Source organism: Gavia stellata, chromosome Z (assembly GCF_030936135.1).
Source record: "Gavia stellata isolate bGavSte3 chromosome Z, bGavSte3.hap2, whole genome shotgun sequence".
Classification (NCBI taxonomy): Eukaryota; Metazoa; Chordata; class Aves; order Gaviiformes; family Gaviidae; genus Gavia; species Gavia stellata.
The window spans coordinates 30,150,425-30,172,957 of NC_082637.1; the positions used below are offsets into that span (position 1 = coordinate 30,150,425).

General features: G+C 43.7%; 1 protein-coding gene across 5 annotated transcripts in view; it reads left to right on the forward strand.

Moving 5' to 3' along the window:
- Positions 1–22,533, forward strand: part of KANK1 (KN motif and ankyrin repeat domains 1) — a 37,692-nt gene that overhangs the window by 13,631 nt on the left and 1,528 nt on the right. For 3 of the 5 annotated variants that reach the window (XM_059833581.1, XM_059833582.1, XM_059833580.1), the window contains exons 3-10: positions 8,377–8,595; positions 9,425–9,533; positions 10,735–10,941; positions 12,918–13,005; positions 16,054–16,273; positions 18,944–19,086; positions 19,599–19,799; positions 22,344–22,442. In XM_059833581.1, coding sequence (XP_059689564.1) covers positions 8,377–8,595; positions 9,425–9,533; positions 10,735–10,941; positions 12,918–13,005; positions 16,054–16,273; positions 18,944–19,086; positions 19,599–19,799; positions 22,344–22,442 — 1,286 coding nt within the window. Of the gene's footprint in view, positions 1–6,197; positions 6,239–6,788; positions 6,806–8,376; positions 8,596–9,424; positions 9,534–10,734; positions 10,942–12,917; positions 13,006–16,053; positions 16,274–18,943; positions 19,087–19,598; positions 19,800–22,343; positions 22,443–22,533 lie in introns of all 5 variants that reach the window. The other 2 variants (XM_059833584.1, XM_059833585.1) reach the window with 2 other exon arrangements.

Genomic DNA, 22,533 nt, shown 5'->3' on the forward strand with positions numbered 1-22,533 from the left:
TATGATAGCCTGTCTGCATACATGCAATATGATACTGTATATGAAATATTATTACCTTTCTGGTATGCACTTCATATTTTGGGCTTCTTATAAGTAATGATACTGTAACAATAACAGTATCTAGCAGACACCAGAAGTGTCCTTAAAAACAGTGAACCAGAATTTTTACTAGCTGTAAATCCTCAGTTCCTCTCCCTGCCTTTACTGCCCAGTATCAAATGTGTAGTCTAGAGACTTGAACGTATTTAGACACAAGTGTAGCAATGGATCATGTTTTACTAAAGATGTTCTTACTCGGATTCAGCTTTCACATTCTTGATAAAACTATTTCGGAATGATTTTATTTTAACTTGCAATGCTGTTATCTTTAGCTGTGGGTGCTCAGTGTAAAATCTCTTTATTTGTAGTCTCTGGTGAGAACTACATGCCAGAACTGCATGCGTAAATCAAGCTCTGGACTATAACAGTTTAGACCCATGGAGAATTTGAGTGGAAGGAGATCATAAGCCTGAAATGTTTCCCCTTCTCTTTCTATTAATTTTGAAAATACTGTCTTCACTACATTTATCTGCTGGTCTTGCTGTCTGTTCCTGTGGTTTTACAGATCATGTGTTACTTTTTTCTGTAAGAGGATTTTTGCTGAATGAAGCACTAACTTAAATAATTCTCTAAGCACCGAAACTAATAAAGCCTTTTTTTTTTTTTCATGCATCACTATCTCGTGATAGCTTGTGAGCTCTTAATAAGTCTTTCTTCACATTTAGGTCCCTTGGATGTAGCTTTTCGGCTGTCTTGTGTGTGGACTCAACCTTTTCTCCAGGCCTGGCATCTCAGCCTGATTTCTCTAGAGCTTGTATAAATACAAAAATCCTCCAGACCACTTGGTTAGAATGAGCAATGGGGTTTAAGTTACTGAAAGAAGCATGACCTCTCGAGCCTCGGTTTCTTAGAAAAACAGGCTGAAAATAGAGTCAGAAGTGTCTGGTTTCAGATTAGCAACAGTAGTGCCTTCTGTAATATTTTATTCAAAGAGCATCCTTAAGAAGCACCTCTTAGAGGCCAAGTCCTTTTAGGGCAAAAATACCTGAGCTGGCTTGAAGCCATGTGATTTGGGTACCAGTTTGCCATGTTAAAGGGTTAGTGGTCCATACTGCTTCTGATAAATGAGGTAGCACATCAGTCAAATTCTCAGCTTTGCAGATTTTTCTCCGTGCTGGTGCTGGGGAGATGGGGGTGTGCTGCAGGGGTGTCTGCCATCTCACAGCCCGTGACACAGCTTGTGGCAGGCGATGGAGACGCGGGTGTGAGAGCTGGAGCCTGCCGAGCGGGAGTGGGACGCGGGCTGGCTCTGCAGCTGGCATCCTTAGACGCAAGCCAAGCGGACGTCTGAGATGATCTCTGAACCGGGTCTATTAGCAATTATTATATTGCTTGTTGCAAAATAAACACCTTCACTTCCGTAACTAAGCAACTCCTATTTACATACGTGCTGTCTTTCAGAAGCTCGGGGAAATCAAAGCCGCTGGCCAGACAGACAAGCCGATTTCCACTCCGCAAAGTCATGTTAGCCAGCATTGGCACCCTGCCTGCGTCCGGCTGGATCGCACAGATGTGTGTGACAAACCTAGACACTAACTGATCTTTATTCTTAAACCAGACAGTGTATAGGAGGACTAAGAGAGGCAAGTGCATTGAGGTTCTCTGTTTATTGTCACAGAATTTTTGAGAAGTTTCAGAAAGTTACGTTTGAGTGCGTATGATGCATTTTGCAAAACATCATCCAGAGGCCTAATGTCACTTGTAGGGGTTTTAATTACATGGACTTTTCACAAGTCTCGTAGATGGAGGTCTTTCACAGGCAGGGAGTTCACAAGGGTGGTATTTAAAAACAACTGCTCTACTGTTGCCTTGAAAAATTACCTGAGCATATCTGACCTGAAAATGCATGGTTATTTTGCCTCAGTGATCTTTGGAGTATCAGTTTTACGGCCAATTTTTTGAGCAGTCCTGACTGAGCACCCCAGCGGAAGCATTACATTGATCATCATGAGGAAGGAGGTAACTTCTCGAATTAAGACTGGGAGTGAAAGGAAGTAGGAAGCAAGTGGTACTGGAACATCTCAGGGGGTAGGAAAACATGATGTGCCATCTGGTGGAAAGAGCTTTCGAAGTTTTCAACTCTAACTTTCACCCAGAGCTGGGGAGGCAGGTTGAGGGACGATGGAAAGGCCGAAGGAATGATGGTGGTGCGAGAAGCTTCTGGTTGTCCAAAGCTGGTGTGTGGGACTAATGAGGTATTGTGGCCATGGTTGTCTCTCTCTGTGTTGTCATTTGTAATGCAAAACCAGCAGGGAACTGGAGAAAGCTGGTTTCTCTTTACAGCTCTTCTGTTTGACAAAGTTTGTAGCCTTTTCTCTCAAAGACTGTGTTGCCTGATGGTTGATAGCCCCTGTCCTGGCAGCATGGACCACGGTAGTGCTGTTGAGGACTTGAGGTTTGGCTGAGGCTCAGGGGCCGGTGCTGTTGGAGGCGCAAGCATGTTGGTGGACTCTGCAAAGCTGCGTGCTGCTACGGATTGCACTGGTTGCCTACATCTGAGCAAGTGAACGAAGCCCTCGGCTTCAGCTCTGCCAGAGATGCATGCCCTAATCACCAGGTTAAGTTTCTGTACAGGTGTGCTTCTTTGTGTGACAAACAGGATCCACTCGTCTCTCTGCCGGGGAGAGGGTGACTGACGTACGTGAAGCAGTTTTAATATTCCCTGGAAGGTAGTGCATGATGCAAAACGGTCATGCAGATGGTCCCATCTGTGTGCCAGATGAGTACTGTTTATTCATGTGTGTCTGGCTGGCATCTCAAAGAATAAAGTGCCTCCTCAGTGTTTTTCATATGGCAGGTGGTATCTATTGACCTGCTAGTTGTGACAACATATAAAGCTCAAATGCCTGTGTCATTCAAAAATGGTAGAGGCCTCTATATTAGGACCTGAGGCCTTTAGCTGGGTATTTTTCTGTTTTGAATACCCATCTGGTTATATCAGAAGAGAAGCAGAGACCTGGTCAGTAGCTGTTCTAGAAAGACATTATTCAAGTGAAACTCCATAAACCTCTTTAAAGAGGTTTGATGTGCCTTTGTGTCATGTGTTAACACAAGCTTATTGCTATAATTGTTATTATCATCAGAATATTTGCTGTTTCATTCTGTGGCAGCATTACATGGAACATTTGAATCTGAAAGCTGCACTATCTTGACATTTCTGCTTTAGTTAATAAAGAGTATAATTTGCCATGGTAAAAATGATTTTTTTCTTTTAAATCTGTTGCTGCTTAGAGAGTGGCAAGCTCCAGCCTGCTAGCCTGTCTGTTAGAGTGACTTTGATAAAACCCCAGTTCCCTCCCCGCGCTGTGGCACAGGGTCATGATGTTCAGGCACAGAGCTTTGTTTAGAGTTCAACTTCCATGGTAGCAGGCACACGTATGAATATTTAATGGCAGGAGATTCCCATTTTTCCAAGGAAGTGTTGTCGTATTTCAGCAACAATAAAGCATCAGCTGAGAAGAGCAACTCCTTATAAATGAGAAAGAAAGAAGAGCTCTGAGATGACCTTCCTGCTGTGCCCAGCATCACGAGATGCTTTGATCCACCACCCATCAGGGAAATTAAGGATGACTTTCACGAAGCTTCACACGCAGTTGTCTTGGACGAGAGAGCATTTCATAAATAAAATGATTAGCTGCTTCACAGACATGTAATTTTTTTTGTGTTCAATCTTGCTCAATTAAAGGAATTGGTTTTGACTTCCAGTTTCAACAAGCTGGCTTCACAAGCTAGTTTGGGGATGGAAAGCAGCTTCTCAACACAAAGAAAATGGTTAAAGCAAGAGTGAAAATGAAATTGAGATTGTTCTTGCAATCCTATTAAAGGAGCCATGCTGTTAGAAGGAGCATTTTCCCTGGATCCAAATGGTAGTTGCAACATGTACCTACACGTGGGCCCCAAATGAATCTGGCTTCTGTCTGTTTATCATATAAAAAGTTCATGTATGGCAATTTTTTGTTCTGAAATCTTAAATTTACTGACTTTTAACCTGGAATGGCTCAAAAGTACCTTTTAAAATGAAATTATGCTTAGTCTTCTGAAGGTAACACATTTATCAGGTGGATGGGTTAATATCAGTCATTGTAAATGTTTAAACGTAACATGTTTGCTCATCGCTGCCTTTTTATTTACCTTAGTAGAATGGGTTTTTTTCTTCAGTAGTTCTGATGCATAGACCAAATGGAAAGTGGATTAAAAATTATTTATATGAAAAAATGACTTTTTAAGGATAAAGCAACTTCATAAGATTTAAGACCACTGGAGGAGACTTTGTGTTCTTCAGTTACAGCAATTTCATAGGGAGCTTATTGCTACCGTGAAGAAGTCATGCAGTGTGAAAGAGAAGTATTTCCTTGCTGTATATGCGCCAGACAACATTTATGCACTCTCTTTAATAGGCAGTGTATAAGTTGTATCATTGGCTGTTGTAAACATATTGTGCAAATAAATGCTTGCACTGATCAACAGGTTAAAAATAAAATCTCTGTGCAGTGAACTCATGCCCTTTTTTTAGCTAGAAGCCTGTGATGTTCCAGCCAGAGACCTAGGTTCTCATCCTAATGGTATTTAATTCCCCTGGCCTTGTTTGCACTTCTCTTGATTTCCAGTGGTATAAAAGTATTGCCAAGCTAAATCATTTTTATAGCAATACTTAGGTTTGCTTCCATCAGACTAAATGGAATTTTTCAAAAGCAGGTAAAGGCCAGACTTCTGTTATCATGAGTTCAGCACAAATTCAGGGGAAAAAAAACTGTTTAAAATTCACCCAGTGAGTTCCCGGAACCAGCTTACTACATGCCTACTCATGCTCTCGTAAATGGGAGGGAAGGTCTGCAGTTAGGAAGGGAAATAGCATCTTAATAACAGTAAACAGATTTTACAGGTGCCACAAACGCATGGGTAATCTGCTGCTGACATACAGTAGTTTTGCTGTCACACTGGTTTAAATCGGTGAGATTTTCAAAGGAAGCACAAGTGATTTAGGAGAGGAGGTTCATTCTAAAAAATTAAAACCAGGTGCTCTCACTCCCTCAAACCACTGGGGCTAAACCACTGAAGATGTTTCAGTCACTTGTTTCCCTCCAAAATTGATGAGAGTAGCTTTCTGCGTAAGAGTTTATGAACAGTTGAAGTCTGTAATTTTTTTCTTTTGTCTTATCATACTTCTGCTTCTAAATTACTCATGAACTTTTCCAAGATCCTTTACTATATTGCAAAATACATTTAGAAATTCCTGGCAGGTCCATGCTGTGGTTAGCTATGCTATATCAATATTTAGAAACTTACGTCAAGTTTTCATTATTTGCCCGCAACAGTAAACTAACAAAAACCATCAGGGTGAGTCTACCCGCGTGGCTCTGTCTGGAGTTGGAACCTGTTGGCTGACTCACAGTCAGCGCTGTGCACCGTGACCTGGTGTCCGTGAGAAGGATGCTGTGCAAGCGTACTTGCGATCTGTGGGAGGTGAGATGAAGAGTCTGTTTTAAGCTCTGTGTAGACTGGTGGTGATCTTCGGCCGGGGTTTCGCTTCCACACTTGAGAAGCGTGCAGCACCTCCAGCCCTGACAGTGACCCTGCAGCCTTGTTGGAGGAAGAGGGAGCTGGGCTCGTTCAGCTTTTCGGTTTGGGCAGCAGTTGATTAATCTGTTAAATCACTGACCATGGTGTTGGATAGCACAGCTGCTTCCTTCATCCATTTTGCCAAGAGATTTGCACTGGGTTGCTGCTCTCCAAGCATCTTTACGTTGGCTGTCCTGTAAAGGGAAAGGCCTGAGAGCTGACGTTAAATGGTAATTAATGGCTTGCAGCATTAATGCTGTGTTAGGCCCAAAGCTGTCTTTCGTTGAACCTTGGGTGCTGTAGCCGCAGTAAGTGTAAACATCTAACAGCTGTGGTGGGAGGGTAAGTGCACCGGCCAGTTTGTCTAACGCACGCTTATTTGTTGTGTGCTTGTCCTCAAGCCTTGATGTCATCCCCTTTTATCAGGTGCTGGGGGCCGAGCAGGACACCTCTCTCTCTCCATTTGAGGGCATGGACAACGTGCCCCAGATCCTGAGCTCACTGTGGTGCTTCTCCCCCACTGAGGGATGAAGCGGAAGAGGGAACCTGCTGAGATCTTCTTGCGTCGGTGGCGGGTTCAGCTAGGAGAGAGGCTGTGAGGCAGGGGAGAAAAGTCTGCTGCTGTCCTCCTCCCTTCTCTCTCCTACCCTGCAGCTCGCTCCCCAGCTGTGTCCCAGGGCAGGAGGGGGACACCTGAGGAGGTGCGAGGGGCCTGAGCGTTGCGGAGGGGGGGTGACAGGGCGCACCAAGGTGCCATCGGTTCAGCTCAGGCAGGACCCCAGCTCTGCCCTGCCAGCGGCCTGCCGGCTGCCCTCAGCTCTGGGACGCACAAGCCCACCCATGTCCGCAGGACATGCTGCGGTTGTCGCAGTGGCCTTCAGAGGAGGACTGTGAAGAGATGGAGAGACTTCAGCTGACAGTAAACCCGAGCAGCTTTGGGGGCTTTGCATGTCTCCGCTGCTTCAGAGCAGGTCCCCTCCGCTCCCTCCCCGTGTCGTCGGTGGCGAGGCTGGAGCAGAAGGGGTGACCTGGTAAAACCAGCCGAGGCGGCCACCACCCGCTGCGGCTGGAAGCGGCTACTCCGTTCGGTACTCTCTAACTGTAGCTGTCTCCGCTCCAAGCAAGCAGAGGGAGAGGCGGTTTCCTTGTTCTTCAGCTAAGAGAGTTTAAAAATTACTGGTTTTGGCTCGGCACTCCATCGTCCCAAGCATGCAGGCGCGTCTCCAGAGGGGTTGCTCCTGCACAGGGGGCAGTGGGGTGGCTGCTGCCTTCACCCTGCGCTTCCCCGAGGGGGCAGAAGTTTTTTGGCTATAGCTGTAGTGACATGTCTGTCAGTAGCCTGCCGTGTGCCTTTCCCGGCAGGCGGCTTCGCTCTGTAGCTTGGAGAAGCTACAAGCAATGGTGGAAATGGGCAGCAGGTCTTGGTGCTGGAGCAGGCGCCTTGGAAATGCATGTGGGGCGAGACTTGGCTGGGAACTTGGAGACCTAGGTGGGAATGGGAGCAAAGAGAAGGAAGCTGCTGGGAAGTTTGGAAAAATCAGCTTCATTATATCCTGTTGTAGGGAGAAAAAAAAACAGAACTGAGGTGAAGCAAGAAGGGGGAAAGGCAGTCTAGCAAGAGCAATAAAGATGTCAGCTGTATTTCTAAAAGTGAATGTTTGGAATTTACATTACTACAATATGTTAGTCTCATGTGCAGTGCCACTCATCTATTAAATGAGGAGGCTGTGGCTTAATTCTTGATAAATACAAAGGAAAAAAAACTGTGGAGGCAGAAGCGGTTGACGCAAGCTTTGAAAGAAAGAAGTGATAGTGTTTAAAGTAAATTAAACACTATATTTTTTTTCCTTGAAATGCTAGCAAGATTACTTAAGGAAGAATGTGTGTTTAAAAAATCAGTATGTTCCACAAACAAAAGCATTTGTGCAGCTTTGTAGAGCAATCATAATAGCACAGCTGGAGGAACTCCAGGGGAAGCTGTAAAAGTCTGTGTGTAATTAGCGCTGCCTTTTAAACAGACAAAGGGAAAAAAAGAGTGGATGCTAGCAAATCAGAAAAAAAAAGTATAACCCAAACATTTGGAATTTTGTTTGAATACAACTACTAGCTCAGTACAATCCTGAAAAGAAAAAAAAGTAGAAAGAAATGCGGTGGGTGGGAATTTATTGCAGTTGTCTCAGTAACTGGATAAAGCATATAACTTTCAGAATTAGCGGAATGCTGGCAAAAAGGAAAGTTTCCTGAAAAGCTTCTGCTTTTATGGAAAACGCCATTTCTTAAAAAAAAGTAAGATTAAAGGGGCACTGCTCTTGCAGAAGGAATCTGCAGACTCCATGAATATGCTCTTCAGGCATGTCACTGAGGAGCAGCTCAGCGAGTCTGCCCTGAGCCAGGGTGGCAGGAGCTAGGGTCACTGGGCGTACCGAAAGAGAAGGAAAAGGAAGGAGCACTCCTTTCATCCGTTTTAAAGCAAATATCTTTATAGTTTTTCTTTGTATTGTGTGTTTTCATGGAAAGAAAAACTCACAGATTTTTTTTTTTTATTGTATTTTCTGAAAGCGATCACACCCTTTTCCTATTGGATCCTCAGAAAAGAGTATTGTAGAGCACAAGTGTTGCCCTTTTTTTTTCCAGTTTGGGTTTTTTCCCCCTGTTGATCACAGTGTTGACGGAAATGTTTTGGTCTGACTCTGTGATGCCTACTGTCTTCTCTGGCAGGTGCTACTTTGGAGTACATCCCTCACGGCCAGCTTGCAAACGCCCACTTAACTTCAAATTTGCGAACGCTGAAATTGGAGCAGGACATTGTGCCTGCTCAGGAGGAGAGGAAGACTCCCCTGGTGGAAGCCATTCGGGGAAGGAAGTCCTTTTCTTCTCAGGACAAAACTCTCGCTCCAATTAATCTGACAGATGACCAGCTTGCCTCTGGCCTCTATGGTAATAACTGGCTGACATTCACCTTTCATTGTGCTGATGGAGTTCAAATATGAAATACAGTTAAAAGAGGTTTTCAGGAGTCTTAGAACTGCAAAAGCAGGGAAGGCTGCGGCTACGGGGAGTGTCACAGTGTGAGACCCTGTGTCTGCAGACAGGGGTTAGTTTTTAAATGGCAGATTGTAGCACATCAGTGAAATGCCATTTAGTGTCTTCATAAGAAAAATGTACTGAGAGAGAAAGGGTTAAGAATTTTTTTTTTTTAAATTAGATTTATATTACTGTTTTACCTGTCTTATGCTTAGAGATTGGTTTAAAAGTTGTTTCAGTGAATACTAAAAGCTAAAGAAACAGCCTTGATTGAACCTCCCCACCCTGTTGAATAGGTTATTGTTGAATGTTCTGTCTGTACTAATGCGTTAGTTCTGGCAATGAGCTGCTGTCATCTGACACCAAGAATTGAGATCTTCTTAACAGAGCAGAGTAACCCATTTCAATGTTAGAAGTCTTTCACTAGTAGCAAAGGAAAAAAAAAAAGTCTTTTCTTAAAGTTTTCTAAAGCATCATAAAGAGTGGCAGCGTGTTGGAAGATGGGAAAGTTAGGCTAAACTAGTTTTCTGTTTCCAGAGTTATTTTTGGAAGTGTTCTTCTATATTTGCAGTGTGCATCTCATACCATGACTGTATGTATAAAAATATTAGAAAGCCCAGCTTCAGTTGGTGAATTAAACAGAAAGCTTGTTTTTTGTTTTGAAAAATTGTGTAAAGCTGCTGCAGTCAAAGCCGGCTACAGATTTGTACTGATATGTGTGCTTTGTCTCCCTTTTCAACAGTATGTACTAGTAATGAAAACACGCTCAAATCTATCATGAAGAAAAGGGATGGGAAAAAGGATTTGAGCAACACCAAGAAGAACCTGCAGTTTGTCGGCATTAATGGCGGGTAAGAGACCTTTTTCCAAAAAAATCTGTCACTGTAGCACTTTCGCAGTGGGAAGGGAAGGAAAGGAGGAACGCAGGAGCTTGTGCATAGCTTTGGCCTGTCCTTCAGGCTGAGGTGCATCTGCTGAGCTTAAGGGTCGGAGGGAAGAATGAAACAGCTGAGCTCATCTTAATGTCTGTGAACCTTCTGTGCGTGCAAGTTGTAAGTGGCATCAGTCTCAAGTGCCTGTAGATTAAATTGTTGCCAAATTTAACACAGGAAAATGAAACAAACTCAAAGAGCCATGGGAACATTTCTCAGGCAGTATTGTAGTAAGGAAAACTTTAATACGTATTTGGCAGCTGACAAGTGCAGTATTGTGTTATTGTACAATACAGCAAGAGATGGCATTGCCTAAGAATTAACTTTTCTGGCTTTGCGCTAGGTAAAAACAGAAACTTTGCTACACAAATACAGAAAACACTATGGAAAATTATCTTCTTTTAAAATGTTACTTACCCTTGCAGAATGTTGCAAAGAAATTTAAAATGGTTTCACCAAATTGTTTTTATATAGCTTTTCTAGCCCTTTCCTCAGATTAGTTTTTCTTTAGTACAAATGCCTGGTGCAGTATGCAGCCTACATATCGCAATTAGTTCATTTCATACATATTGGCTAATAGTATTATTACTTATAGTGGGGGAATGTTATCACTCATAAATCACTGTTGTACATTAGAAGAATAGGCTTAGTACATTAATTCGTCAGCTGTTGAGGTTGGTGAGATAAGACAGTTCATTAGAGTCAGCATTATAATTGTCCAAATCACTTACATTTCACCTAAAATATCAAAATGTTTTGGATTGTCACAGGAAAAAATGTTAAAATTGTGTCTGTTGTCTTTAGATAGGTTTGTTACCTTCTCTGCTTGTATCTGCCTAGTAAGACAACAACACAATTTACTCTGAACAAAGTAATTTCATTTTGGGGCTAAGGCAAGGTCTGACAGAGTTAAGACTTCTGTTTAGACAAGGTTGTTCTTCCTTTGTTACACACTGTAGACATAAGACCCACAGTGTCAGTTGGCAGTGACACTGAGTTCCGTGAATAGAAAAGGTCTCTGAGTAGAAAACAAGACATTTTTCAACTTCCACCAGCACAGGCAGGTACTGACCGCTGCTGAATGGCACTGAGCAAGCACCCCTGCCCGTTCTCCCCCCAGGTACGAGACGACGTCCAGTGACGACTCCAGCTCTGAGGAGAGCTCCTCCTCGGATTCGGAGGAGGAGGGTGAGGGCCATGAGTACCCCCATGGCAGGCACACAGAGGAGGGGCAGCCCGTGCCCCATACCTCGGAGGTCTCTGTCATCGGAGCAGAGGACAGCCCCCTCCCGGAGTGCGAGGCCGAGGAGGTGGAAATCAGAGAGAGGTAGGCGGCTCACCCTCTCCCGAGCACCTCTGAGGAGGTTAGCACTGCCCTGTTGCACGGTGTGAGCTGTGGGCTGTGCCTGTGCTGGTGGAGAAAGCATCAGCCCCCATCACCGCTCGACTGCTGCCTGCTTCCCTCCTCCTCGAGCAGGTAACCGGAGGTGGTTTTGTTGCAAAATGACCATGTGTGAGCAAGGAGAAGGTCTCGGAGGGTGTCCTTCCCAGCAGCTGACCCCAGTAGCTTTAAATGGTCCATTTAGGGTGAGACCCAGGCGGCTCCCCCCTGGCAGAGGCTCTACCAGGTCACAGACGGCATTTGTTTGGGAGCCGGCAATGCCTTGTTAACAACCTGGGCTGTAGAACAGTAATTAAGCAAGCAAATGAGTCTTGAACCATGCACACCAGGTTAGTGGCCTACCAGGAGTGCATTGCACCTTCCACAGCATCTCAACGGTGGCTGGTGCTGCTCGGTAAGACAATGTGGTACAGCAGCAAGGTGGTCGTCCAACCCTGAGATCATGTACTTCACATGGATCATATGCTATCATGTACTTAAAAGACTGCCGTCATGCACTTGTTAAGCATTTCATGTCTAAGTTACTTTTCAGATTGCTGGTAATGAGCTGTGTAAGGTAGCATTTGACAGGCAAGGCTTTTTTTTTTTTTTTTTGGTACATGGAAAGCAGTGTGTGGTGAGTTTTTACTGATTCTTGATTACTGAATGGACAAAAGGAAGTATAAACATAGATATTAAAGGGATATTTTATAGACACTGCGTTTGGCAGATGTTTACAAGTGTGCTAGCTTGGAAAATTATCTAAGTGGAATAATAACAGTAAAAGAGCTAAGACAAAACTAATGTCATGTTTCACTGGAGATATAACTTAGCATTAAACTTACCTGTAATTATCAACTGCTGAATAAAAGAGATGCAGAAATTCCTAATTAAGGGCTATTCGTAGGCCTTGGAGCTGTGACTTTTAAAGTGTCCTGAGCTTTATTTATACAGTACTGTAGCCTGTTATTTTACAGGTCTCACAAAAAGATGGGCAGTTTCTCAAAGGATCTTTCTAACTTGTATTTACCCTAGCAAGAGGTGATGGTGAAGGGGAGCAGCAGGACAGCTTAGATAGCCACGTGTACTTGAGGAGCATGTTCCTTACAAGCTGACTGCCCTGGTAGTGCCCTTCAAGGGGAAGAGGCAGGGCTCATGGCCACGTGGGACCGAGCATGGTCCGTGTGATGGTGGAGCATTTCATTACTCTGGAAGCACCAGCAGCTGGCTTGTAACCCTGGAGGGCTAAAATGCCTGCCTTACACACATGAGTGTGTTAGCCTCTCCACTTTTTGGGAGAATTTTCCTGGAAAATTGCCATTATCCTCTGTGGCAGGTTGTAGGCAGAGATGGTTGGCCACAGCCTGGTGTGCCATGCGGTACGGGCATGGGCCTTCTTATTTTCAGCTGTTCCCTGAGTTTTGAAATTTTTGATGGAAAGGGGACAGAAGTGAAAACGTGAATGGGAGATGGTGCCTCCTGTGCCCTTTCCCACCGGTTAATTCTGTTTCCATCACAATTATCAGCGTTTCCTCTTGTTAATCAAGTAATCAAAGCACGGAGTATATAATACATGCTCTGCAGTCATACAGCAGTAGGTGAGAATTACCACTAGAAAGGTTGCCAAGTCTAAAGCACAGAAGTGATGAGTCACCTGCTCTCCATTCCCGCTGCTCCTCCTGCGTACATCTGGGAAACACATTTTCCCTCCTCGTGGAGGTCTGCAGCCCCGCCAGCAGCTCTGCTTGCCGTGGAGGGAGTCCCCACGGAGAAGAGCTGCCAGAGCAGCTTCTGCATTGCAGCAGCTGATGGCTTGCCTGGAAACATTCATTTCCACACAATTTTCAGAAAGGTAAATGTTTCTACGCAGAAACATCAAGAGAAAGATTGAAATGTGCCATGTGTTCTACTGTCTCCCTCAGATACGAACTAAGTGAAAAGATGCTTTCTGCCTGTCACCTGCTGAGAAACAACATTGATGATCCCAAGGCATTGACCAACAAAGACGTGGTAAGCAATGCAGGCAAAATTCTCTCTGAGCTGCAACAGAAAAACTTTAGGGAGGGATAACTTCTGGTTTTGCAGGACCAGCACCGCAGTGGCTAGGCAGAAGAGGATTTCATCTTCCCTGGAAGAAGTCACAAAGTGCTTTTCCTATCAGGAGACTTTTGACCAGAGAATGTATTTGTGCTTTGTGTGCTGGGGTGGTGTCATCCCAAGGCACACACGTAAAAATAGTAACACAGTTTCGACACATCTGTGCATTCCAGTGTTATTTTTGTGAGTGTTGCTTTAGCACTGCTGTGGGCAGTTTTCAGGCCTCACATTAAGAGACTGCACGGGCTGAGGAGCCTGTTTCTTCCCGTGATAAAAGCTCAGAGTCTGTTCTGAAACTGCATGTGCTCTAAGCACAGGGATACTGTTTCTGTCTTGCTTACTGCACTGGTAGCTTTTATCAGTGCAGCAGGGAGTAAGGAGGATTCATTGTTAGTCTCAGTCTCAAGAAATAAGGTTGTATTTGCTTCATATAGTAATTGTCTATATGCCTCATACAGGAATTGCCTATGCTACTTTGTGAGGTCAATCTGAAAGCAAAGGAGCACTGCTTAGTGATAGAAAATTGAATTTTGCATTTGTTACAGTTGTGCGGTGATGTCAAAGGCAACAATCCAGTGCCAGTCTCCTCTATGGCACAGCATCTGACTAGTGACAGTACAAGAGGAAATGGCCTCAAGTTGTGCCAGGGGAGGTTCAGGCTGGACATTAGGAAAAATTTCTTTACTGAGAGAGTGGTGAAACACTGGAATAAGCTGCCCAGGGAAGTGGTGGAGTCACCATCACTGGAGGTGTTCAAGGAACGTGTGGACGAGGCATTGTGGGACATGTTTTAGTGGGCATGGTGGTGTTGGGTTGATGGTTGGACTTGATCTTACAGGTCTTTTCTAACCCTAGTGATTCTGTGATTTGCAGCTTCTTAAAGACAACAATATTGTCTGTAAGACGCAGACAGAAATACTGTCTGTATCCAGTTCTGACATTTGTGGGCCAGGGAATGTTTTGAAAGGTTGTTTAATACAGTTGTGATGGGTAGTTTTTAATCCTGTGTCAGTCCTTCAGGAGTAGTTTAGGCATTCAAACAACAAATGCTTCAGGCCCAGTTGGAGTTGAAAGCGTCAAAAATGGTATAACCAACTGATAATCTCTGCTTTGGAACTATAATTTGAATTTACATGTTTCTTTCTTGTGCTTAAAATGTTTGCCAGCACAAGTGGTGCTTTGTAGCTGGAAACTGCAGACTAATCAGCTCTTGTTCTCTTGACTGTCTGCTGATAAAAGAACTCTTGTCCAAAAAGGGTAAACTTCACTACAGCTAGGGTTCCAAATGAATTGTCCCAGCCTCTTCCAACATACTCAGCTCTTGTAGCTGCTGTTTATGCCAGAAGGAGCTGCAGACTGCACCTTTTGGGATGTGATGGATTACTTGAATAAGGGAAGTGTACCATTTACTTAATAATGCGTGTGATACTGCGACTGTAAAAATATTTTCTTAGTGGTATTTTGCACTCAGTAGTGCCTAAAATGAAAGAACTATTTATATTGTGTCACTTTTTGACTACTTTTGTGTTTCAACTCTGTATGTTCACAGTACATGTGGTCTCTTAACTCAAATGGTTGGACCTTGTAAGTTTTTATTCTAGTAATACTGATGTAGAATATTCTGTAGATATGTGTATGTAGTACTGATGTGTGTAGAGTATTGTCCCTTTACCAGACATGGACCTCCTCTAGAGCTACTGGTACAGGTCCTCTGTGTTTTACCTAGAGGCTAGAGAAGCGTACTGAGTGTCTTCTCTGCAAAATTGTCCTGAACTTACTGGCCACCTTGCAGGTGGGGTTTATGAGAAGAGAAGAAGGACATGGTGGTCCTTCCAGGTTAGAGAAACTGTCTCAGAAAGTCAGAGCTGTCCGTGACTGTAGGAGCCCCCTTGGCTCACAGCTGGATGTGCTCTACCTACGTTGTTCCCAACAGACAGTTATCTAGCCTAAGAGTCTCCTACCCCTACACCCTCAGTCCATACCGATAGGAGTTTATCCTGAATGTCTAACCTGCATCTTCCCATTGCTGCTGAAATCCCTTACTACTACAGCCAGCCATCCTGCAGGTGAAGAACAGGTTCTTTCTTTTCTCACTGCTGCAGCCTTTTGCACTGTGAAAATGTTAACAGTGTTCCTTTCCCCAGCTGTTCTTTCAGCAGAGCATTTCCAGTCCTTCCTGTCTGTCCCGTGGGTCAGATTTCCTTGACTTCTAATTGTTCATGCTGCTCACCTTTGAAACCATTTCAACTGAATCTTTCTGGTCATTCAGTGGTTGGATCAGACAAGGTAGTCCAGCTTTTGCCTTCACAGTGCTAGACAGAGAGCAGGGATTGCATCACTTGCCGTGCAAGCTATAAATCTGTCTGTTCACCCCAAACAGTATTTGCCTTTTTCATTACAGTGTGATGTTGTTGCCTCAGGTTCAGCTTGTGATCCTCTGTAATGCCCAGCTCTTCTCCTGCAGAACTGCTGTCCAGCCAGTTGTCCTATACTTTGTGCATTTGATAATTCGTGCCTCAGGATTGGGCCTAATTGACTTAGCATGCTGTTGTTTTAAGTCCCCAAGAAATGTGCATTCCCACTGCTCTTCATCGTGGGTTCATCAGTGATTTATAAACTTATTTAAGTATTTCATGGAAGTGGTTACTCCAAGTCCTTTTTCTGTTCACCAGTATTTGATACTCATTGATTCTGGGGATAATCTCATCCTAAAATTCTGTGCCCTCAGAGGTGAACCATTCCTGAAAATTAGGTGAAATGAAAGGAGGTAAACAATTGGTGTTTTAAAGAGGGATTTAGTCAGAGGGCAAGTTTCAGTCCGTACATCTTGTTTGTAAGCTGAATACTTTCTTCCCACATTTGACTAAAAAAGGCCTGACCTCCTGCATTGCTGACTTGTGGGATGGAAAATCCTTTAAATAGATTGCCCATATGTAAATTTTTCTGTCTTGGTTTTGGCAGAGGTTTTGTTTAAATACCATCCAGCACGAGTGGTTTCGTGTCTCAAGTCAGAAGTCAGCTGTCCCTGAAATGGTTGGAGACTACATAACTGCTTTTGAAGCGATTTCTCCTGCTGTCCTCAGACATATCATCAATATGGCGGATGGAAACGGAAACACGGCTCTGCATTACAGCGTCTCACATTCTAACTTTGAAATTGTAAAGCTTCTTCTGGATGCAAGTAGGTTGACTTGTTTGCATATTTTCTTTAATTATTTTTGGTTTTTTTAAATCGTCATGGGTGGAATTCATGATGAGCAAGAGGTCAAGTTTGGGCTTCCTCCAGCAGCGGTTTTAACTGTTAATAGTTACATGGTGGCTCCTTTGGGTAGTCTAGAATCCTTGTTTCTAGTGCTAGCTTTGGAGGTGATGGTGCTGGCTCTTGAAGAAGTTACAAAAACATGCAAACTGTATACAGAGTTGACCAGTGTTTGGGACAGATGGGGAGATCCCTGACTCTTGGACTGCAGTCCAACTTCAGCAGCACCAGCCTCCAGCAGTTTTCTCTGGAGGCAGTGCAGCTGCCGCTGAGCCAAAGGTAGGGTGCTGGTGGAGGAACATGCATTCAGGTATAAACATCCATGTTAAACACTCAAACTAGTCTAGCTTTATTTTACTAGAGCAGTACAGAAGCTTTTTCTGGCCACCACCTTGGCATGTCTATGCTGCTTTCCTGAGAAACTGGAGCAATATGGCATTCTGCCATACAGGAGCATTTCCCTGATCCATGAGCAAAGTGATGATGCTTAATTTATTTGCTTTTGTTGTTGGTTCCTTCTCTCGATCCCCTTGCAACACACATGCAGAGAGGGTAGTGGCAGAGGGGAGATTCCAGAGCACGTGCTCCTCACACGCGCTAAACCAGAGGGCAGCCAGCAGAAGGTGTCACACCTTGGAGCTGGTCCCAGGCAGGATGTGATCTCTTTAAGCCTACTTTTGCTCCCTGACTGATGTGTCTTTCTCTAAACTAGTTATAAAATGTGTCACAGTTCATTGTGAAGCTTAACTAAGCCTAGCAATATTTATAAATCAACACGGGTAACATCAGATAAACAAGGATATTAATGATACAAATCTCAGCTTTGATAACCCAGCACATCTGTCACACATGCAAAGACTTCCTCAGCAGGAAAGCAAGCGCTTTGAAATATCTGGTCCTGTTTGAAGGTTTGAAGGCAGCCTGTTGGGAAGAGTGAGTCATGGCAGGGGAATGCAGGGAATGTCAGGAGCATGGTGAAATGCAGCAGGCTGGCTCTGCAGCATGGCGGTGGGAGAAAACTGCCCCTCCGCTTCCCTGAGTATCGCAAGATAGCATGAGCATGCTCATCTGTTGCTGGAAGTCAGGACTGGTGTATTCCTATGAACACAGCAGGTTTTAACTGTAAAATCCAACAACCGTGACTAGTGCCAGGTATGGGGGAGCACATACTGCACGTGCCAGCACTTGGAAAATACTTGCGAACAAGCAAATTCCTTCAGGTTTCGACAGTCTTCTTCTGGACCATGTCTGAACTGTCACTACAGTCAACTTTGCAATGTGGTTATATCACAGGCAGATTCTTGGTCCAAGAACTCTGTGTATTTAGTGAGAAGAGTAGATGAGACAAGAGACTCCTCTGTATCACTGTGCAGTGTTACCAAGAGGACAAACAGGAAAACAGCTCCACTCAACAGCCATATAGAAAAGGATCTAAAATGTGATCTCAGAAAACACACCTCTGCTGAAGTAGTCTAGTCAGGATTGGAAAGCATCACTTCCAATAATTATTCATTACTTATGAAGTAACGCATGTAGCAGAGTGTTATGTTCTGTGGCTTCAGTGGCTTCCCAGAAGTGACTTCTGAAAGTAAGGTTGGGCTACTGGTTATAAGGTAACACAGGTGGTCTGTGGAACATGAAAAAATGTGCATTTTCTTACATGTGCACTTGTATTGCTTCTACAATATTCTTTTCACTTAAAAAAAAAAAGAAAAAGAAGCTTTTGGCAATAAATATTAAGAATTTCCTGAAACATTTTTGCTTGTTAAGATATCTGTGGTGCAATTTAACCCCAAGTCTGTTTATATTAAAAAGTCTGAGTCCTTGCTTTCCAATATGATGAGCACACTGAAAGCCCTGCTGCCTGGTAAACTAATAAGCCCTGATGGATTTCTGCAGAATGTTAGGAACAGAGTCAGGCTGGAGGTTAGACTTGAACGAAAAGGAGAGCTCTTGTCAGCTGCTGGCACTAGTCAGAGGACTTGACTGTATTTGTTCCCAGAGTACTTTTGTTCACAGTCAAATACTCTGTAGAGCTGGAAACAGCCTTTAATTGAAAGGGTTTTTTGTGCAGCTCCAAAACATGTCAAAATACACTTGCAGATCTTTAAAATAACACCAGTTACAGGAGAATGTTTGTGCTGAGGAGAAACAGCTTTTCCACTGACCATGTGCTGGGCCATTTTTGTTTTGCAGTGTGGATCCCCTCAGGAGAGAAGCTTCAAGACTCTCTTGATGGTATTCCTAGGGTTTGGACCCATGACCCTGATGGTCCTGTCAAATTTCAGACCACTTGCTTTTACAAAAGGAAAAAAAAAGGACAAAGAAAGCCCTAACTGATGATATTTAAAATGGCTTCCTGCTCTCCCTTGTTGCACACATAGTAGAAGAGAATCCTTTTCTTTCTTAGGCTCAAGAGCACCCCTGTTTATTTTTTTCTTCTCCACTTTTCCTTGAATTGCTTCCATTATGAGAGCAATTGCTGCCTTTTCTTTTTATAGGCTGCTCTACTAACAGTTTATTCAGTTCATTAGCACAATTGCTGCTTTTTGGGTTCCTGCTTTCCAAAGAAATTATCTCATCCCTCTGCAGATGTCTGTAATGTAAATCATCAGAACAAGGCCGGCTATACCCCCATCATGCTTGCTGCGCTTGCAGCTGTGGAAGCGGAGAAGGACATGAGGATAGTGGAGGAACTGTTCAGCTGTGGGGACGTGAATGCTAAAGCCAGCCAGGTCAGTCAAATGGTTCACGAGACACCGTTCACACTCCTGTGTCTTTTTTTTTTCCTTCCACACTCCCATCCCTGCTCCGTCGGTTCAGCTTTTGCACTCATTCACTCTCACCCTCTGCAGTCTTTGATGTTTGTGTGTATGTTTTTGATTGCTGTATACAACAAGGAGCCGTGGAAGAACAGTTGAGCCTGAGGTCTGGATCTTTTCTAAAAACAAAGGTTGAATATTATATTAAGAACTGTTACTGAATTTTGGGAGACATTTACAAATTCTGCACCATTTAGTTCCTTCCAAGGAACTCCAGATGTCTGGAAATAGATCCAATATCTTCCACTAATTTAATAAATAGCTATGTGAATGTGGTATATATTGTGCATAAAAGGTATTTAAATAATGGCAAGCAGAGCCTTGAGAGTGCTGTATAAAATTTTCCCCCAGAAGCAGCACAGTGTGCATGCTTTGTCACTGATTGTCTGTGTAATTATTTGGTTTTTCCTCTTCTTCCCATGCAGGCTGGTCAGACTGCACTGATGCTAGCTGTGAGTCACGGACGGATAGACATGGTTAAAGCTTTACTGGCCTGTGGTGCAGATGTCAATATTCAGGATGATGAGGGCTCTACAGCTCTGATGTGTGCTAGTGAACACGGACATGTAGAGATTGTCAAACTTCTGCTGGCTCAGCCTGGGTGTAATGGCACCCTGGAGGACAATGTGAGTTGCCTTTCCAGATAGTGCTTCATCAGATAGCTTCTCCACTCTGGGATGTTTTTCTAATTCAGTTTTTTTTGATGCACTGGAGAGCTGCTGCAGTCTACTTACATGAATGTCTGACTCAGAATCACAGAATCTCGGCGCCGAAGTACCAAATGCATGAATCCTCTGCTTAGTGGTAGCAAGTGCTGTGATTATTTGGCTAGTATCTTTGCTTTTCTAACAGACCTACCCAGTACCTATTTTTATGGTTAGCTGTACGTGTGCAGTGGCCAGAACAGAAAAAAACATTTGTTAGCTCATGGTAAAACATCTTCCCTTCTCACATTCCTTCTCCCTTTCCCAGGAGTCTTCCAGTTTTCAGTTAGGACTTTATCTGGTGATTTAACAGCCTTGCTGTGTTGCTTTTCTGTGAGTGTGGCAAAAATCAGCCCTACAGTTCTCTTCACAGGATGTTCACACAGTATCTGCACCATGACTTTTGAGAGTACAGGTTTGGTCTCAGTCATGAAGCTACATTGTCCTGACAATAAACAGATTCAGGCTGTGACTTCAGTGCTAAGTGAGACACTTGCATATTTCTTGTTTGCAAGTATCATTGCAGCCTACACTGTCAGGCAGACAATTTGATCTGTAGACCTCTCAAGCTTGAAAATGTTGACTTAGCTGGTTTGTTGCCAGTACTGTGTTCGCGTTAACAACATCACTTCTTGGGTACATTTCCATTCTTCCTATTGCTTTCATCCACTGAGCACTGAAATGGAGCCTGGGTTTGGAATTTGGGAGGGCAGTGGGTTGTTATTTGTTGAAGCTGTTGCAGAGAGGCAGAGACATAATTTCTATTCATTCACTCACCTGCTGCAGGAGCTGGCTTAGTTGCCTGATTGTGCCAGCGGTGTGTAACAGCTGGCCTGAGGGGAAAACGTAAGAAGGCCTCAGTGTAACAAACACTTTTTGGGGCAGTCTAGGTTACTGCAGCCTGGATGCTGTTAGCACTATTAATTACCAAGTCAATAATTAAACTTTTTATGGCAACATGACACTTAACTATTCCTGTAGGCAGTTTGATACTGTTCCCCAAGCACAGCTTGTCTGCTGCTTATTCATTTTATAACAGATTTGTCTGTGCTCTGAGATTATGAGTTTTATCATTCCCTAGCTATTCTGAATGTGACAGTGATGCTTTTCCAGTCTGCATGATCAGTAGTAAGCTGAGCTTCATCCTACTGATGTGTGCCACTCTGACAGTGATTCAGCATCTCTCTTTAATAACTTGGCTTTTCCTGGTGTTGACTGTGGAGTATTTGTTGTGCATTTGTAGTGCATTATATTGCACTGTAGCGGACAGCTCTTCTAGCTCCCTGTCTGCTCAGGACAATTAGCTTTATGTATAATCATTCCCTATAGTCTCATAAGAAGACTTTCCACTTGGATGGTGTCCATCATGTCCTGTGCTGGAAAAGGCGTTTACGGTTCCCTTAAACTGGTGCCGACCTCTCTAATACCAGTGCTATGGCAGTGGCTGGAAAACGTGCTCCATTCAGAGACCCAAAATAAGAGGCAGTCCCTATGAGAGGACATTTCAAGTACTGACATTATTGTGGAAACTTATGTGCAGAAGAGCCAAAAGCCAGGCAGTGGGCCAGCAAGCCACTGTGAGATTTGTGCCGAGGTTGTAGCTGCCTGCCTTGTAATTTAAACACCATTGGAGAGCAGGGGCTTGTAGCCATGTGATGCACCAATTTCAGGAAGGGGAGGAAGCAAGGAAGGCAGAGTGGAGGATGTGGCAGCTTCATACAAGTGTGTCCCTCTGACAACTCAGAGGTTTACATCACAGGTTGTCTGACATCTACGTCTTCCTGGACCAAACATGGCCTAAATGACACGGCGGGTCAATAAATTACCCTTTCAGCAAAAGCACTCTTTGCTTCTAGCAGCCTCAGCAATTATGGTTTCTGAAAGCAGTGTCTTCTGAGAAACTGAGGGAACAGTATTTGACCAGGAAAGTCCCTTTGTTTGTAGTTAGACTTCCATCAAGGAGCATTTGGAATTATGAATGCAATTGCTGTTAGTGTTAATGGGAGCTATAACACAACAATTATCATTGTAACGCAGCAATTATCTTGATATTTGATTATCATTTATCCCTCCCTTATCTTATCTTCTCTTCCACTCCTCGCTGACATTGTAGTTTCTCTCAGACAGCCCAATCTTCTGAAATCACTGGTCTTACACAGCACTACATGTAACGTTATTGTGATAATGGCGTGCTCATTCTTCCTCAGCAATAATCGAGACTCCTTGTTGAGAGAAATTATGAGGCCTCTGACAATTGGACTGCCTCATAAAACAGCAGTGCAAGGCTTATTGTCACTTAATTGTAATAAAAGAAATTAAACAAGACTCTAAATTAACCCAACTGTCTGTCAGAGCAGTAGGGCCTCCACTTCACAACTTCCTTTCCCTGTGGGCTGATGGGGCTTTTAAGAGATCTGTTAATGCACACAAGCACTAACTCTCTTATTTCTTCCTTTCCTCTCTCAGGATGGCAGCACAGCACTTTCAATAGCCCTGGAAGCTGGACATAAGGACATAGCGGTTCTCCTTTATGCCCATGTCAACTTTTCCAAAACCCAGTCACCGGTTAGTACATAACCTCCTGCAGTTTATGTTTTAACTTGCTGCTCCTGAAGGTAATAGTAAAACATAAACAAAAAATTAACCCCCCAGCAGC